The sequence below is a fragment of the Mirounga leonina genome, unplaced genomic scaffold (assembly GCF_011800145.1).
Source record: "Mirounga leonina isolate KUSES-001 unplaced genomic scaffold, KU_Mleo_1.0 Mir_376, whole genome shotgun sequence".
Lineage (NCBI taxonomy): Eukaryota > Metazoa > Chordata > Mammalia > Carnivora > Phocidae > Mirounga > Mirounga leonina.
Genome location: NW_023270718.1, coordinates 9,699,564 through 9,719,071, shown reverse-complemented (window position 1 = coordinate 9,719,071; position 19,508 = coordinate 9,699,564). Strand labels below are relative to the sequence as shown.

The window sequence follows — 19,508 nt, the reverse complement described above, 5'->3', positions numbered from 1 at the left end:
ACTGTGTATTATTGATGAGCTTGTTGAAGGCACTGTTTGTGTTGATTTCTAGCATTTCCATCATTCATCTCTCTGCTCAAATGACCCATGTAATTTGCCTGTTGTGCAACTTTTTTATTAGAACTTTAACATATTATAAATTGTCCAACAGCTATGTAACTTCTGAGTAAGTTCTGGATTCTTCTGTCACTTGGTAGGGGTGGGAAGTGTAGATTTTTCTTGCTTTTTTGTATGCCTTGTAATTTTGCCCCCCGCCTACCCCAGCTAAGAATCTTGTGTAGGACAGTAAAAACAGAGGTAAACATTTCCTGGAAATGGCCGTGTCATTCCTTCTGTTAAGCCTTGTGTGTGTGTGTGTGTGTGTGTGTGTTGGGGGGATGTCATTAATACAGACAGGAATTGGACTAGATTTAAGTTTGGTTGTTGCTGTGGTTACCCAGAGTGCACCCGTCTTCAAACATTACTAGTGATTCCTTAAAATGTGAGCCTGTTTTCCCAAGGGTTTATCTCAATGTCTGGGTCACCTTCAGGTTTAAGTGTTCCCTGTCAATTATGCCTCAGAGAACATCTGATATACTAAAACATTTTCATTAATTCATTTATTCACCCAATATTAAATAAGTGCTGACTACTTCCTGTGTGCCAGTCACTGTACTAAATACTGAAATCTGCAATTCCCTTAATACTCCACAACCCTCTGCCACTATTCTGTGTATCTGTACTTTCTCTTTGCCCTCAGTAGCCTTCCAACTTTTGTGTGCCTAGCCAACTTTAATGTCCTATTCTTCCTTTAATATGGTCACTATCTCCAAGTGATCCCTGTCCCCAAGTCCTCCATTCACCTTGGAGTTCACCATCCTCTTCTATTACCTGTGTACCTTAGATGTTTCCACATTTTAACATCCTGTATTTCCTTGTAAACTCTAAGTGTCTGCGGAGTGCCTGAGTGCCTCAGTCAGTTAAGCGGCTGCCTTCGGCTCAGGTCATGAGCCCAGAGTCCTGGGATCGAGCCCCAAGTCAGGCTCCCTGCTCAGCAGGAGAGCCTGCTTCTTCCTCTCCCTCTGCCTGCTCTGCCTACTTGTGCTCTCTGTCAAAAAATAAAGAAAATCTTTAAAAAGAAAACCTAAATTAAACCGGGGTGCCTGGGTGGCTCAGTCATTAAGCATCTGCTTTCAGCTCAGGTCATAGTCCCAGGGTCTTGGAATCGAGCCCCGCATCGGGCTCCCTGCTCAGCAGGAGGCCTACTTCTCCCTCTCCCACTCTCCCTGCTCGTGTTCCCTCTCTCACTGTGTCTCTGTCAAATAAATAAATAAAATCTTAAAAAAAAACAAACAAACACCAAAACCAAAACTGTCTGTAAGCAAGAACAGTGTCTTATTAGTGTGCATGCGTGCGTGCGTGTATATGGTTTGTGACCAATGATTTAGAAACAATCTCTATGGCAGATTGGCAGAAGAATTAAACAAAGGGAAGGGTATGGAAGGGGAGGGAGAATAGACATGCCTCTCCATGAGCCTTTTCTGTGTTATTTGCTCACCTATTTGCTCCACGTGTCAGAAATATTTTATGCTGATTTTACAGAACTACCATGACAAGTGTAAATGAAAATTAGCTGTTCTGTTATCCTGTATGCATGCTTACCCTTCGCAAATCTGGATGTTATTTTCCCAGTTGTGGTCACAGAGTGACCTAAAGCCATGTGGTCATGCGTTTCAGAGTTATCTTAACAGGATATGGGTGTTTTTAAAAAATGGCTTTTGCAGAATAGTGCAACTGTATATAGCCCAGTAACAAAAAAGAACTCTGATTTTATTTCTCACATACTTTGCATAAGCTGGAAACAGAGACTAAAAGCTATTATATATGGTGATTAGCTGATAGGAAAATAGCCTGGTACATAAATTCAGGGTATTTCCCCCTGTATTAGCCAGCTTGGGCTGCCATAACAAAATACCACAGACTAGGTGACTTAAACAAAAGAAACTTACTTTTCAGTTTTGGAGGCTAAAAGTCCGAGATCAGGGTGTCACATGGTTGGGTGGTAGTGAAGGCTAGCTTCCCGGCTTATAGACAGCCATCTTCTTGCAGTATCTTCACAAAGTAGAAAAAGCAAGCTCTCTGGCATCCTTTCTTTTTTTCAGACACTAATCCTATCATGATGCACCCTCATAACCTCATCTACCCCTAAATAGCTCCCAAAGGTCCCATTTCAAAATACCATCACATTAGAGGTTAGGGGTCCGAAATATGAATTTTGAGAGGACATATTCAAGAAATGGCATCTCATTTTTCCACCAATCACTTACTGCACGCCAGGGTTCTTACATGAAAATACCAATGTTTATTTATATAAATATAGACAAATTTATTTTCAATAAAACAGTAACAAATAATTTCTCCCTGCTTTTAAGTTCTCATTTCTCTGGTTTCTTTTTTCCCATTAGCCTGTCTCAGGCTTGTTAGATTTTTCACACCATGAATATCATATATTTTCATATGGAGACAATATGGTAATGACAACTGATTCACACAATTATGAGTGCTATCTTTATCCACTTGAAGACTCTTCTCTTTTCTCACCCACAATTTTCTGCCAGCTGGAAGTAGCACCCTGGTTTGCCCAGGAAATCTCTTATATGTGACAGTTCCAGTCCTAAGAGACAAACTCAAACTCATTCTTCATGTGACCTTAAATCAGGCTCAAAGCCCCATCCAGAAATATGGACTTTGTAGCTCTACTTTGTTGTATGTGACTAATGAAATAGCTTTAAATTACACTGGAAATAAAATATCAGTAATTTTTATCACATGAGGAGTAGTATTCATTAAAAATGACTGATCCAATCATCCGAGCTTGCTATTTTGAAATTAAGACCTATGGTAAGGTCATGGCCTCAGCTGATGACAAATCATCTGGTCAAAGTCATCAATGACTTTTGCTCTTTGGCTTTCAAGTGGGACACATCATCAAATGGTCCCATTTTTACAAAATTTATGTTATAAACAAATGCATTTTCCTATGCCTTGGTCTCTCCTACTTTGAAAGCCTAACTCTATTATGCTTTCACATATTTAAAACAAACTTAGGCTTTTTCTTCAGAATGTGTATTCTGATGTCGAATCAGGGATGAACTCCGACTATATGCCTTCCCACATTTACTACATTCATATGGTTTCTCTGAAGAATGACTTCTCTGATGCCGAATAAGATCCGAGCCACTGCTAAATGCCTTCCCACATTCATTACATTCATAGGGTTTCTCTCCAGTATGACTTCTTTCATGTAGAATAAGGGATGTGCGTTGACTAAAGGCCTTCCCACATGTTTTGCATGTATATGGTTTTTCTCCAGTGTGAATTCTTTCATGTTGGGCAAGGTGTGCACTCTGACTGAAGGCCTTCCCACACTGATCACATTCATAGGGTCTATCTTCAGTATGAATTCTCTTATGTCGAGTAAGAGATATTCGGTGACTGAAGGCTTTTCCACATTCTTCACACTGATAGGGTTTTTCTCCAGTATGAATTCTCTGATGTTCAATAAGAAATGACTGACGGCCAAAAACTTTACTACATTTATTGCATCTGAAAGGTTTCTCTTCAGAATGAATGTTCTGATGTATTTTAAGGTTTGCAGTTCCAGAAAACATCTTTCCACATTCCTTACATTCAAACATTTTCTTTTTCCTTGTATGAACTTTCTGATGTTGAATAAGGGATGAATGCCGATTACAGACCTTCTCACATTTACTGCATCTGTACAGTTTCTCTCCATTATGAATTCTTAGATGTAGAATAAGGGTTGAAAGCCGCCTGAAGACCTTCTCACATTTATCACATTTGTAGGTTTTCTTTGACGTGTGAATTCTCTGATGAAGCATAATGGATGAAATCCTATTAAAGGATTTTCCACATGCTCTACATTTATAAGGATTCTCTAAATGGTGACTTTTCTGCTGTGGACTCTGACCTAACACCTTCTCACTTTCATGGGTTTTCTCTCCAGTATGATTTCTTTTATGTATAACAAGGGCTGATTTCTTATTGAAGCCTCTCCCACATTTATTGCATTTATGAATTTTCTTTCCACTGTGAAATTTCTTATGAAGTAATAGGGATGACATTCGAATGAAGTCTTTCCCACACTTTCCACACTGGTGGATGTTCTCAACAAAACTAATTTTCTGGCCCACACTGGGAGGTGGGCACTGACTCAAGGCCCTCCCACAGTCAAAGGTTTCCTTTCCATTATGAACTTTCCCATGTAGAATAAGAGATGTTCTTTGAATGAAGCTTTCTCCACATTTATCACATTTATAGCTTTTCCTTCCATTGTGAATTTTCTGATGAAGAATGAGGGATGAGATCTGTCTGAAAGCTTTTCTACAATTACTGCATTCATAAGGCTTCTCTCCAGTATGAGATTTCTGATGAAGTTTAAGAGATAAGCTTTGACCAAAGGTTTTCCCACAGTCATTACATTTTAAAGATTTCTTCCCTGAATGCACCTTCCTGGGTTTTATTAGAACTGAACTCTTCTTGCTGCCTCTCTTTCCTGTGGGAACTTTCTGTGATGCAGAAATTGGTTTCTGATAGATGCTTTGCCCAGATTTGTTGCACAGATTTGGAGGTAACTTCCTGGTCTCAGATTTAGACCCTGAGTCTGAAAGATAGCAAGAAATTCAATATTTGTTTTCCTATGCTGGAAAAATGAAGCTTCTGTGCAGTCATTATCAATGATGATAATAATAATACTTATCAGACATAGTAACAATGATGACTTAGTCTCATTATAATTTTAGCGTAATAAGGGCTTTATAGAAATATTTAATAATTAGAATTCAGGAAATCTTGCAATTTGAAATGAATAAAATTAAAGTTTTATTTGTAGGATAAATTCATACCATATGCTACATTAAACTCCATAGAGTCTTCATTGGATGAATGTACTTTTATTATATGAAATGTCAAAAATGACAGAAGATAACTACAGACAGAAAGTAAATTAGTAGTTGCCTGGGGCTGGAGATGGGAATAGGGATTAACTGTAAATGGACATGAAGAGTTTTATTAGGGTGACAAAAATATTCTAAAACTAGATTATGATGATGGCTACACAACTTGTTAAATTTATCAAAAACCACTGAATTATACACTTAAAATGGGTGAATTTTACAATTTTACAATATGTAAATTAGGACTCAATAAAGTAAATTTTTTGTGAAGTCATAAATTTTTAAAATGTATTCTTAAAATCAAATCTTTAAAAAACAACTGGACTTCTGGTGTCCAGTTCCTCATGTAAGAGGCTTGGAAAGCACAACTTCATCCAAACAAGTAAGAAGCTAAGTACAAACCACTGCCTCCAACTCCGGTTGCTTCTAGCCATCCTGTCCCTCCTAGGGGGCAGGGGGGATGGGGATGGACTGAGAAACTTGTGATGTTCACACTCCAGAGGCAAAGGCACCCTAAAAGACTGAGGCCTAATCCTAGGACCATAGAATGCGTCCCATCCCAACGTACCTCATCACTAACTGTTTACAACAGTTCTTTCTACCTGGTACATCACCTCTGGCCGTTAAGAAAAAATTACAAGGCAGTGCTCGCTTCAGCAGCACATATACTAAAATTGGAAGAAAAAATTACAAGGCATACAAAAGGCAAAACACACAATTTGAAGAGACAGAGCAAGCATGAGAACCAGACTCAGATATGGCAGGGATGCTAGAATTATCAGACCAGAAATTTAAAACTGATTAATATGCTAAGGGCTCTAAGAGATAAAGTATACAGCATATTAGAACAGATGGGCAATGTAAGCAAAGAGATGGAAATGCAAAGAATCAAAACATTAGAGATCAAAAACACTATAACAAAAAAACACTATAACAAAGAATGCCTTGAATGGGCTTATTAGTAGATTCAACATAGCTGAAGAAAGATTCTGTGAGCTAACTTATCAACAGAATCCTTAAAAACCAGAAAGCAAAGTAAATAAAGACTGGGAAACAAAACAAAACAAACCTCGACTCTCCAAAGACTGTGGGACAACTACAGAAGAAGTAACAAATGTGTTATGAGAATGCCAGGATAAAAAAAAGAGAAATGAAAGAAGAAACATTTGAAGCAATAATGAATGAGAATTTCCCAAATTAATGTCAGACAACAAATCATGATTCAAGATGCTCAGAGAACACCAAGCAGGAAAAATGCTAAGAAACCTATACCCAGGCATGTCTTTTTCAAATTGCAGAAAATTAAAGATAAAGAAAAATTCTTGAATGACGGCATAGGGGAAAAAGGACCTCACCTACAGAGGAACAATGAATTGCATCCAAATTATTAGAGACCATGCAAGCAAGAGAAGTGGAGTGAAATATTTAAAATGGTGACAGAAAGAAACCACCAACCTAGAATTCTGTACTCTGTCAAAATAGCCTTCAAAAGTGAGAGGAAAAAAGACTTTCTCAGATGAATAAATATTGAGGGAATTTGTGGCCAGCAGTACTGCCTTGCAAGAATGTTAAAAGAGGGGCGCCTGGGTGGCTCAGTCGTTAAGCGTCTGCCTTCGGCTCAGGTCATGATCCCAGGGTTCTGGGATCGAGCCCCGCATCGGGCTCCCTGCTCGGCGGGAAGCCTGCTTCTCCCTCCCACTCCCCCTGCTTGTGTTCCCTCTCTCCCTGTGTCTCTCTCTGTCAAATAAATAAATAAAATCTTAAAAAAAAAAAAAAAGAATGTTAAAAGAGGTCTGTTAGAAGAAAAATAATACAAGTCAGAAACTTGGATCTACACAGAGAAGGGAAAAGCAATGAAGAAAGAATGAGTGAAGACAAAAAATCCCTTTATTTTTCTTATCCTTAATTGACTGAAACAATAATAGTTTGTTCAAAATAATAGAAACAATGTATTCAATTGTGTATGCTTATGTCTTTATCCTATGTATACATGTAAATATATACATATTTGCTTATATATACGTACTTGCTTACATATATTTATATATAAATGAAGTGAATGACAGCAATGATACAGATGATAGGAGGAAGGAATTACCATTATTTTATTATTATAAAGTCCTCATACTACCCATGAAGTGGTATAGTGTTATCTGAAAGTGGACCTGGATTAGCTGTAAACGTATAAATTCTAGGGCAACCACTTAAAAAAAAAAAAAAAGATATATTATAGATACCTATATCTATATCTGTATATCTGATATGCTAAGGAAGGACAGAAAATGGAATCATAGAAATGCTCATTTAAAACCACAATAGGAAGGGGTGCCTGGGTGGCTCAGTCAGTTAAGCATCTGCCTTTGGGTCAGGTCATGATCCCAGGGTCCTGGGATTAAGCCCCTCATCGGGCTCCCTGCCAGCGTGGAGTCTGCTTATCCCTCTCCTCCACTCTCTCTCAAATAAATAAATATTTTTTTAAAAAATTAAATTAAATTAAAAAATAAAACCACAATAGGCAGAAAAAGAGTGGAAGACAAAAACAGGAGCAAAGAATAAAGACAACAAATAGAAGTATTTATTATATATGTAGTAGATATCAATCCAACTATATCAATAATCACTTTGAATGTCAACAGTCTAAACCAATTAAAAGAGACTGAGGGCGCCTGGGTGGCTCAGTCGGTTAAGCGACTGCCTTCGGCTCAGGTCATGATCCTGGAGTCCCGGGATCGAGTCCCACATCGGGCTCCCTGCTCGGCAGGGAGTCTGCTTCTCCCTCTGACCCTCCTCCCTCTCATGCTCTCTCTATCTCATTCTGTCTAAATAAATAAATAAATAAATCTTTAAAAAAAAAAAAAAGGGCGCCTGGGTGGCTCAGTTGGTTAAGCGACTGCCTTCGGCTCAGGTCATGATCCTGGAGTCCCTGGATCGAGTCCCGCATCGGGCTCCCTGCTCGGCGGGGAGTCTGCTTCTCCCTCTGACCCTCCCCCTCTCATATGCTCTCTCTCTCTCAGTCTCTCTCTCTTAAATAAATAAATAAAATCTTAAAAAAAAAAAAAAAAGAGACTGAATTTAATCTAATTCAGAGTGAATTAAAAAACACAGCCCAACTGTGTGCTGCCTATTAAGAAACTCACTTTAGATATAAAGACACAGATTAAAAGTAAATGAATGGAGAAAAATATACCATGGTAACACAAATAAAAAGAAAGGAGGAGCAGCTATATTAATTTTAGACAGAGCTGACTTAAAAGCACTGAAAGTTATCATGGATAAAGGGGGGCATTATATAATGACAAAGAAATCAATTCTTCAGAAGACATAACAATTCTTAGTGGGTATATGCCGAACAACAAAGCATCAAATTACAAGAGATAAAAACTGATGAAACCACAAGGAGAAATATATGAATCCACTATCATAGTTAAGACACTTCAACATCCCTCTCTCATAAATGAAAAGATCCAGAAAGAAGAAAAATCAGTGGAACTCAACCATACCTTCATTCAACTGGATATAACTGACATCTCTAGACTACTTCATTCAACAACAGCAGAAGTCACATTATTCTCAAGCTCACATAGAAAATTCACCAAGATGGGGGGCGCCTGGGTGGCTCAGTCGGTTAAGCCGCTGCCTTCGGCTCAGGTCATGATCCCAGGGTCCTGGGATCGAGTCCCACATCGGGCTCCTTGCTCGGCAGGGAGCTCTGCCTGCCTCTCCCCCTGCTTGTGTTCTGCCTCTCTCTCTGACAAATAAGTAAAAATAAAATCTTAAAAAAAAAAAAAAGAAAAGAAAATTCACCAAGATGGACCACATTCTGGACCTTAAAACATACCTTAACAAATAACAGAAATGACACAATGCTCTCAGACCACAGTGAAATTAAACTAGAAATCAGTAACAGAAATATCACTGGAAAATCCCTAACTACTTAGAGATTAAATAGTACATTTCTAAATAACACATGAAATCACAAAAGAAATTTTTAAATATTTCGAGCTAAATGAAAATAAAACACAACTCTGGGGCACCTGGGTGGCTCAGTCAGTTGGTCACTATTGACTATTTCTTTTGATACGCAGATGTTGCTACAAAGCAACAGTAATTAAGACAGTGTGGTAGTGGAAAAAAGATAAAGACCAATAGAACAGAATAGAAAGCCAAGAAATAAACTCTTGCATATCTAGTCAAATGATTTTCAGCAAGGGAGCCAAGGTTACTCAATGAGGAAAGCACAGTCTCTTCCACAATCAGTGTTGGGAAAACTGGATATCTACATGGAAAAGAATGATCTTGGACCCTTACAACTCACACAAAAATTAACTCAAACAGATTAAAGACCTAAATGTAAGACCTAAAACTACTGAAGTCTTAGAAGAAAACATTGGGGTTAAGGTTCAGGAGATTAGATTTGGCACTAATTTCTCAGATATGACACCAAAAAGCAAAGGCAACAACAACAAAAGACAAATGGGACTACATCTGTGTACAAATAAAAACAACAGTGTGAAAAGGCAACCTATGGGATAAGAGAAAATAATTACAAATCATCTATCAGATAAGGGACTAATATACAGAATATATGAAGAACTGTAAGGGGGCCTGGGTGGCTCAGTCATTAAGTGTCTGCCTTCCACTCAGGGCATGATCCCAGAGTCTTGGGATCAAGCCCCACATCGGGCTCCCTGCTCCATGGGAAGCCTGCTTCTCCCTCTCCTACTCCCCCTGCTTGTGTTTTCTCTCTCGCTGTGTCTCTCTGTGTCTCTCTGTGTCAAATAAATAAAATCTTAAAAAAAAAAAAAAGAACTGTAACTCATCAACAAATGACAATCCTATTTTCAGAAATGGGCAAAGGACTTGACAGACACTTCTCCAAGGAAGATAGACACATGGCCAATAAACACATGAAAAGATGCTCAACCTCACTAATCATTAGGGAAATGCAAATCAAACCCACAATATCATCTCACACCCATAAGGATGGCCACTGTCAAAAAAACAAAAAATCACAAGTGTTGACAAAAAGTTGAAACATTTACACATTGTTGGTGGAAATGACAAATGGTGCAGCCACTATGGAAAACAGTATGGAGATTCCCCAGATAATAAAAAATAGATCTATCATATGATCCAGCAATCCCGCCTCTGGGTACATACCCCAAAATTTGAAATCAGGATCTTAAATACATATCTGTACTCCTATGTTCGTTGCAGCATTATGCAAAGTAGCCAAGAAGCAGAACACCCCAAATATCCACTGATAAATGGATAAAGAAAATATGACATATACAATGAAATATTATGCAGTCTTCAAAAAAAAAAAAATAAGATCCTGTCACATGTTACAACATGGATGAAGCTCAAGGAAATTATGCTCAGCAAGAAAAAAGGACAAATACTGTATGATTTGATTCATATAAGTATACATGGTGCTCAAAATCAGAGAAATACAAAGAGAGGTGGCCACCAAGGGCTAGGTGGAAGGGTGGAGGGAGAATCAGTGTTGAGTAAATATAGTTTCAAAAGTTATTACAAGATGGAAAAGTTCTGGATATCTGTTGCACAACAATGTGAATATACTTAATTCTACACTTTAAAATGGTTAAGATGACAAATTCAATGTTATGATTTTTTTACAATTAAAAAAACTCAGGGGTGCCTATTGGTTAAGAATCCGACTCTCGAGCTCAGGGTCATTAAGTTCAAGCCCCATGCTGGGTTCCACGCTAGGTGTGGACCCTACTTAACAAACAACAACAACAACAAAAAAGCCACTCATAGAACTGTTAAAATAAATAAGTAAAAATAACCTAACCAAAGAGAAATCTATCAGAAAAGGAAACGAGTTCTTAGAAAGTAGTCAAAATGAACATTTGTGGAAAATATTTTTTTTTTTTTAAAGAATGAAGAAAACCATGCAAGTTTGAACATTACCATTAGCAATGCTATCATGAGAGAAGGTGGAATATGCCGAGGCAGGGAATGTGATAGGTGGGGATAAGGGCATTAAGAGCTGAGCTTCTGAGACCAGAATCTGGGGTTCAAGCCCAGCTGTGCTGCCACTTCCTAGCTGGGTTACCCTAGGCAAGTCACTGAACTTCCTTGATCTTTGGTTTCCTCATAAATAAAACAGGAATAATAATAGTACCTACCTTATAGGACTGGGAGGAACCTGTACAAGCACATCTGGGACCTAGGAAGGGTTTATTAAATGTTGGTTATTCTCCTTCTGGGGGCTCACACTACAGGCCTGGGGGCCTTTAAGGTATGGAAACTGGCAGTTTGCAAACATCTTCAAGAGGCTGCCCTCTCAAGATGGAGGGTGCTCTTACAAACAATAGCAACAAGTAAGCCTTGATTCTCTGTCACTCACCCACACCCCGGCGTTTCCTCACTGGCTCCACTATCCAAGGTGCTTTCCCTTTCTCCAATAAGGTGATCACATTTGGCCTCCGAAAGCAAAGTCCTGCATTCAGGAAAAACATCAGCACTGAGCATGACCTGGGTGCCACAGATGTCAGAGCCAAGCCCTGTGTCAACGGGAATGGGGATTTATGAGCACAAAAGGAGCACAGAGGATGTGAAGGGCAGGTGGAGGAGGAGGACGGTCAAAGTTCAGTTATAGCAAGCGGAATTGCTCATTTCTAACTCTACAAAGCCAATTATTCTCTTGAAAAATCAGACCAGAAACTCCTGAGGCTGGCTATTAAGCTGCTACCATTCGGCTCCCAATCCCACCCTTCTCTGATCTGTTTTGTGTGCAGGGGCTGGGGCTCTGCAAACTACACTTCTTCACCAGAAGCTCCCTGTCAGCATCCACCAACAGGGGCTCTGCTGGTTTTAATTCTGCTTCTTTTTTTCCCCTACACTCAGAATTAGCGTCATCCTGACCCTTCATGAGTATAAACAGACTAGTCAGCGCACCTCTCTCTTCCTTCAGAAGTCTGAGTCCCTTCCTCTAAGTCCTAAAAACCCCAAACTCTCCCCTTTGTATCCCTAGCCCAAGGATGGTGCTTGCATCCTGCGGTTACCAACTCTGCATTACTATTTATATTTGTCCACTATTTACCCTTTAATCACACCTGTTAAGTAGATTCCTCGTATTAAATTCTCTCAAAACAGGGGCGCCTGGGTGGCTCAGTTGGTTGAGCGACTGCCTTCGGCTCAGGTCATGATCCTGGAGTCCCGGGATCGAATCCCGCATCGGGCTCCCTGCTCAGCAGGGAGTCTGCTTCTCCCTCTGACCCTCCCCCCTCTCATGCTCTATCTCATTCTCTCTCTCAAATAAATAAATAACATCTTTAAAAAAAAAAAATTCTCTCAAAACAACCAGGTGTCCTCAAAAGGTTACATACATAGTTACTATGTGACAGCAATTCCACTCCTAAGTATACACCCAGAAGAAATGAAAATATACGTCCACACAAAAACTCAAACGTTAATATTCACAATTGCCAGAGTGAAAAACTGCCCAAATGCCCGTCAACTGATGAACAGATTAACAAAATGTGGAATACTATTGGCCATGAAAAGGAAGGGGGTACTGATACGTGCTACAATGTAGATGAACCTCAAAAACATTAAGTTAAGGAAGGCAGACACAAAGGACCACATACTAATGATTCCATTTCTATGAAAGGCCAAGAATAGGCAAATTCAGAGACAGAAACCAGATTGATGTTCACCTAATCTGGAGGAATCAGTGGGCAAGGGGAATGAAGACTGATTGTTAATGGATATGGGGTTTCTTTTGGGGTAATGAAAATGTTCTAAAACGGACTGGTGATGGATGTACAACTCTGCGCATACATTAAAAACCACTGAATTACATACTTTGTATGTAGAGCATGTGAATTATACATCAATAAAGCTGCTAAAAAAAAAACCAAACTGCAGTGGCTTCTGTTTTCCTAACTAGACTAATTTATGTCCCACAATGGGTTGGTTGTGGATTACGGGGTGGAGAGAGCCTTACCGAGAGAGACCAAGTTCTGGTAGTTCTCCAACATGACATCTTCATACAGATCCTTTTGAATGGGGCTCAGCCATTCCCACTCTTCCTGGGAAAAGTAGATGGCCAAATCCCCAAATGTCACTGGCACCTGAAACAGAAAGTCACATGTCCTTTCACCACAGGCTTATGCTTCCATATGGCTGGAAACAACAAGGAACTTGTCCCAAACATGGGAGATCCATGGTGCCAGGAATCTATTCCGGAAATATTTGAGGTTCTGAGGCCAAGAGGAGCAATGGCATCAAATAAAATAAATACACAACACAATATGACATAGCTATTATTAAAAACTATGTGCCATAAAAAGCAGTATCAACTTGGATTTACTGGGCACTGACAAAGGCAGAGCATCTTTCTAAGCACCCTACAGGTACTGACCCATGTTAGCCAGTGACTATACTGCTGAGAGAATCACAGCAATGCTACAGATCAGGAAATGGGAGGCCCAGAAACGGCAGTGTGACTTATGGAAGGAAGTGCCCAAACTAGTGAACGGGGGAGCTGGAGTTCAAGCTGGGCAGTCTGGCTTCTGATTCATGCCCCTAACTACATACTCTCTAAAGAGCACATGGCTCAACTACACAGGGCCAAAGGTTCTTTGTAGGTGTAAGCAAGGTTACTGATCACTTGATCTTAAATCCTTATCTAGGCAGATGATGTAATCACGGAGCCCGTAACAGTAGGGAAATTTTCACCAGCTGGAAGAGGAGAGTGGAAAGGGAAGTCGGAGAGATCTGAAGCCTGATTTGACCTGCTATTGCTGGCTTGAAGATGGAAGGGGGCCAGGTGGAAAGCAGAAGAAACTGAATATGCTAATAAACGATGAGTTTTGAAGAGCCTCAGATGTGACCACACAGCCAGCCAACACCTTTTTTCAGCCTTGTGAGACTGAAAGCAGAGGACCCAGCCAAGCTGCACTGTGCCTTATCTCTGACCCACAAACTGTGCACCATAAACATGTGTTTTGAGCAGCCCAATTTGTGGAACTCTGTTACAGCAGCAACAGGGAACACATAACTTAGAGGGCAAAAGTGTTTGTTAGAGAAACTGCATCCAAGATGTTTATTTTAGAAAATCACTTCATCATCTAAAGTGGTGAAGCATGTTTTTTAACAGAAGGTTGACTCACTGGCCTGGTTCCAACGAACCCAATCTGAATACAAGGTTATGTGGAGTCTCTTAAAATTAGATTTCCTCCTTGTAAATATGGGCTATACAAGTAAAAACAAAGTGACATCAACAGATTAACTCTAGAGCACAACCTCGAATCCTCCTCTGCCTCAGCAGATCCTGCCTAGGCACTCATGTCTACCTTGAGAAATCATGGTGGCTCTCTTCTTCAGTCTCGGGAGCAGCCTAGGCAAACAACCTGGAGATGCTTGACACATAGGTGAATGGCCATATGCACACTGAGAAAAAAGGAGAGGAGGGTGCTGAGTGGTTACGTGGGTTGCTGGAGCTCTTCTCATGCTCCTACCCTCCGTGGTGATGGAGGAAACAGAGACCAGATCTTGGATGGGATTCTGTCAGGCAGGAAGTTTCCATGGAAGGAAAGCAAATGACCCATGTCTTACAAGATGGAACTTCCCTGCAAGAACAATCACTATTTACCTTGGACTTGGACTTCCCTCGTGCAGCAGGCATCCTTTCCTCCCCCTTGAGGCTCCGCATCTGGAGAAGGGCAGAGTGCAGAGAAGGTGGGGCTGTGGGAGAAGAAAAGTCATGAGGATGACAGGGCCTTCTGGGTGGTCCCAGAGTCTCTAGGATAAGAATCCCCTCATCCCTCACCCTGGTCACACATGCATGTGCATGCACACATACACACAGGTGCATAGACACACATGGAGGGAGGTCAGAATATCTTCTGCAGCATTCCTGCCCCTTCTCAGGGTTGGGAAGGGGCATAGCCAATGCTATCTGTTCCCAAGATCACAGAAGGCTCCAGATCAGGAGGCAAATGAGACATGAAGACAGCTATCCATCCATGTGACAAGCATTTGTTAAGTGTCTAGTATGTGCCAGGCATTGTCCTAGGTGCTGGGGAAGAGCAGGGTTAGAGCAGAAGTATCAGCTCCCCTGTACCTTACATTCCACCATGGATGGAAAGTTCATATAGGACACAGCGTCAGCTGAGATCATTGCTATAAAAACAAAACAAAACACAACAATACCAGAGCAGGGGGTGGAGTGATGGGGTGGTTGACAGAGGCCTCCAGAGGATACAACACTGAGTCAAGGTTTGAATGTAGTGCAAGTGTGAGGCACTTGGACGCTTGGGAAAGAGCATTCTGGGTAGAGGTACAGTAAGTGCAAAGGCCCTGGAGCAGGTGTGTACTTGGTATGCGGAGGGAAGTAAATGGTGTGCTGAAGCAGAATGAGTGAGGTGTGCAGTGGTGGTCTGTGAGATGCTGAGTTCAGGAGGGGCCACATCATGAAAGCGGTTGTGAGCAGTTTGAAACCGATCCTAAATGTGATAAGACATCATCGAGGGAGCACGAGTCTGAGGAGTGGCATGTCTGACTTAACATTTAACAAAATTTGCTGGGTGGCTGTGTGGTGAATCAACTGTGTATGTTGGTGAGAGGCAGTGGAGATGCAAGAGCTGAAGAGGCAATTCATTAGGCAGGTATGTGTCAATCCAGCAGGGAAATTCAGTGGGATGGATTAGGCCCATCACCGAGTCAGTCTGCACCGATGCTGTTCTACATGCATACCATTAGTAACTGGTGACAACCGAGTTCTGGAAATAAGGCTAGTGCAACTGAGTGTTTAACGTTATTTAGTTTCAATTAATTCATCACTAAAGTATTAATAATAAATATTAAAATTAATGAATTAGAATTTAAAATTAAAAACTGATCCTTGATTTAGTTACTATAAAACTTTGAAGAACGTTTGAAACGACCGGGTGTGTGAATCTACTTTTCCAATGGTAAGTTTTATGAAATTTAAATACAGATCAAGAGGCACCTGGCCAGTTAAGTGTCTGCCTTCGGCTCAGGCCATGATCCCAGGGTCCTGGGATCAAGTCCCGTATCAGACTCCCTGCTCAGCAGGGAGTCTGCTTCTCCCTGTCCTTCTGCCTCTCCCCCTGCTTGTGCTCTCTCTCTCTGTCAATAAGTAAATAAAATCTTTAAAAATAAATACATACATACACACATACAGATCAAACAATAAAAATTACTGCTCTGGAAAACAGTATGGAGGTTCCTCAAAAAGTTGAAAATAGAGCTACCCTATGACCCAGGAATTGCACTACTGGGTATTTACCCCAAAGATACAGACGTAGTGAAAAGAAGGGCCACTCTGTTTTTATCAGAGTGGCCACAGGAGTTGGGGAGATTTGCAGCACAGCACGTTAAGGCTGAGGAGTTGTGGCTCAGTAATAAGTGGCCTGGGCTTCCATTCTGTGTGCTGAGCAAGGCTTCCCTCATGCAGAAAGTGGAGACAAAGGGCCCTACCCAGAGTCTTAAGATGCCTGAATTCTCTCTGCATTAGACTCCAGGACAGGGTTATGCTGGGTGATTTGTAGCACCTGCCAATTTCCATGGTGTAAACACTCCCATGAGGGCCCCACTGTAAGCTACCAAACTCATGTCACTGAGCACAGAACTGGAGAAAGGTGTACACAACAGGTTTGGGATCTAGTGTGAGCCAGCCCCAGCACTCCACTGCCAGAGAGTCTCTGAGAACAAGGCTGTATTCTTTGCCTGGGAGTTCTCCTACTTTTAACTAATATCTCCAAACTGGAGAGATAATGCCTGGTTCTGTGGTCCAGGACAGAACCCAAAGCAGCTTTGTCATTACAGAAAACTTCTGCTGGTTGGTTCTGTTTCATTTTGAAACATCCACATGACTTTGGCATCCTACATCATAATAAATCTGAGTCCGTATTAATATAAACCTCGTATTTTAAACTATTTACCAGATAAATATATCCCTTGGCTTTTCCCTTCCAATTCCTCAAGTAGAACAGATTATTGCAGGAAGTGGTATCATGTCCATCCTGTGGTTTCTCATAGCTGTTTGTACTCAGCCATGTACCCCTAAAATTAGAAAAGTACAATTCTTGCCCACAAAACAATATTCTCTGAGGAACTCAGCACTTCTGGAGAGGAAAGAACAGCAGTTTGATATTAAGTAATTCTGGATTCAAAATTTGCCTCTGCCAATTATTGGGGTAAAGAAAACCTACCTCACTCTTAGCTGTTATGAAGTTAACATGAGCTACCTTTATAGGAGCTATCTTCACCAACAGGCACACAGTAATTTCTCACCTGCTTTATCCCTTTTATTCAGTATACACCAAGCATCCAAAAGACCAAGGAAGCCTGAGACCCATTCAGAAGGCTGTGGGTAGAATTCTCATACAGTGCAGGCAGGAGAGAAAGTAGCACAACCTCAGTGGAGGGTAATTCGGCAAATCTTTGAAAATTGAAGGTACACATCCCCTCTAACACCGTAAACCTCATTTCTGGTATTTGTCTCTAGAAGGCGTTGCATATGGATAAAATGACACACAAGGGTATTCATTGTGGCAAGGCTTGTAGGAAGAGGCAGTATGGTTCTACAGTGAAGGGCATGAGCCTGGAGGCTGTCTGGGTTCAACTTCTAACTCTGCTACCCTCCTATGGGTGAACTCTCATGTGCTCTCTAGGCCTCAGCTTCCTCAATTGGCAAATGGGGCAAGTAACAATGATTCCACAGGGCTGTTTGGAAGATTAAATGAATGAAAACATGTAACACATTTGGAGCAGTGCCAGTATTTACCAAATGTAAGTTATCAAGACATTAGAGATAACCAAAATGCCCATCAATAGGAAAATGGCTAAGTGAGTGTTATGTACACGATGGGACACCATGTAGATCTTAAAAGGAACAAAACAGCACTACATCAGTGCTTCTTCATTGGGGCAATTTTACACCCAGGGGATCCTTGCAATGTTTGGGGACATCTGTGGTTGTCACAATGGGGTGTGTGTGTGTTCCTGGCATCTAGTGGGTAGAGGCCAGGATGCTGTTCAACACCCTACATTACACAAGATGGCACCCCCCAAAGGAAGGAACAATCTGGTCCAAACATCAACTGTGCCAAGGTTGAGAAACCTACTCTACAGGTATTGCGTGAAATGATCTCCACGATGTGGTGTAATGATAGAGAAAAAGGTACAGAAAAACTTAGAAAAAAGAAAACATGGAAAACCAACACCTGAGTTTGAAAAGGCAGACAAGTTCTGGAAATATAATCAAGAAGTCATTAGCAGTGACTGTCTCTGAAGAAGGGAACTGTATCACTTGGCATGGGAAAGGAAACTCGAAACTCACTTTTCCCTATCTATACTTTGGCATTTGTGTTTCACGCATAATAACTACCTCTTCAAAACAACACAAATAGCGTGAATCTCACACTATCTCAGGGTAGAGCTGTACACCTGGCCTGTCTTCTGAATCTCAAACATAGTGTGAGAAAAGGGCTCTGCCATTTAAACTTAACGCAAAGCTAAATTCTTCACCCTAAAGTGAGGATCGCAAAAGCCTGGATGGAAACAAGTTTCAAAGAGTTACTGAGCAGTGGCCATGCCTCCCTCAGGGGCAGACAACTAGGGTCCTTCCTCTCAGCCCCAACATCTCTATGATCCTAGAGGGCTGTGTTGAGCACTGAGTTGGAGCAGGTCCAACAGTACTTGACAACCAGCCATTTAATGCATAATCTCACTGCTTCCTTTCAAAGTCTGCTTTTCTGTACCATCTGTCAAATATTTGAAGATCACCTCTACTCTGAACCTGCCAGCCCCAGAGGCCAGAAATATCGAAGACTCTTTCCTTAAAGACCCAAGTCCAACTGTAACAGAAAACATGGGCTTTGCACATGAATGTGAGCCCTGACATTTCTCTGCTTTACATGGGAACAAATTTCCTCACTTACAGGACGGGGCTAGGAATGTCCCTATCGCAGGAAAGCACAGCTGTGAGGACTGCGTTAGAAAAAATACTGAAAGCACTGGTCACTCATAATCCTCCCCTCCCTCTACCAAATTAATTTACCTCATTCCTCAAGCAAGCTCAGAGCTACAGCTCTCAACCTTGTTTGTACATTAGAATGTCTCAGGAACTTTTTAATAAATACCAGTGGCTGTGCCTGATGGCAGATCAATTTAATCAGAATCTCTGGGGACTGGCTTGGCATTTTTTAAAGTAGGCTCTGCACCCAGTGTGGAACCCAACATGGGGCTTGAACTCACGACTCCATGATCAACACCTGAGTTGAAATCAAAAGACGGAGGCTGAACTGACTGAGCCACCCAGGCACCCCTGGGCATTTTTTAAAAAAGATTTCCAAGATGATCGAGTGCCTGGGTGGCTCAGTTGGTTAAGTGTCTGCCTTCGGCTCAGGTCATGATCCCAAGGTCCTGGGATCGAGCCCCACGTCGGGTTCTCTGTTCAGCGGGGAGTCTGCTTCTCCCTCTGCCCTCCCCTCCCCTACTAGTGCACAATGGGTACACACACTCTCTCTTAAATAAAATCTTTTTTTTTTT

The 19,508-nt window shown here is 41.1% G+C and overlaps 1 protein-coding gene across 10 annotated transcripts in view; it reads right to left on the bottom strand.

Moving 5' to 3' along the window:
* Nucleotides 1–19,508, bottom strand: part of ZNF667 (zinc finger protein 667) — a 38,031-nt gene that overhangs the window by 11,843 nt on the left and 6,680 nt on the right. For 2 of the 10 annotated variants that reach the window (XM_034986159.1, XM_034986163.1), the window contains exons 2-5: nt 14,584–14,675; nt 12,934–13,060; nt 11,332–11,424; nt 2,003–4,663 (exon numbers count right to left, since the gene is read on the bottom strand). In XM_034986159.1, coding sequence (XP_034842050.1) covers nt 3,084–4,663; nt 11,332–11,424; nt 12,934–13,060; nt 14,584–14,675 — 1,892 coding nt within the window. In that variant the 3' untranslated portion in view covers nt 2,003–3,083. Of the gene's footprint in view, nt 1–1,754; nt 4,664–11,110; nt 11,152–11,331; nt 11,489–12,933; nt 13,061–14,284; nt 14,382–14,583; nt 15,981–19,508 lie in introns of those variants that run through there. The other 8 variants (XM_034986164.1, XM_034986165.1, XM_034986161.1 and 5 more) reach the window with 8 other exon arrangements.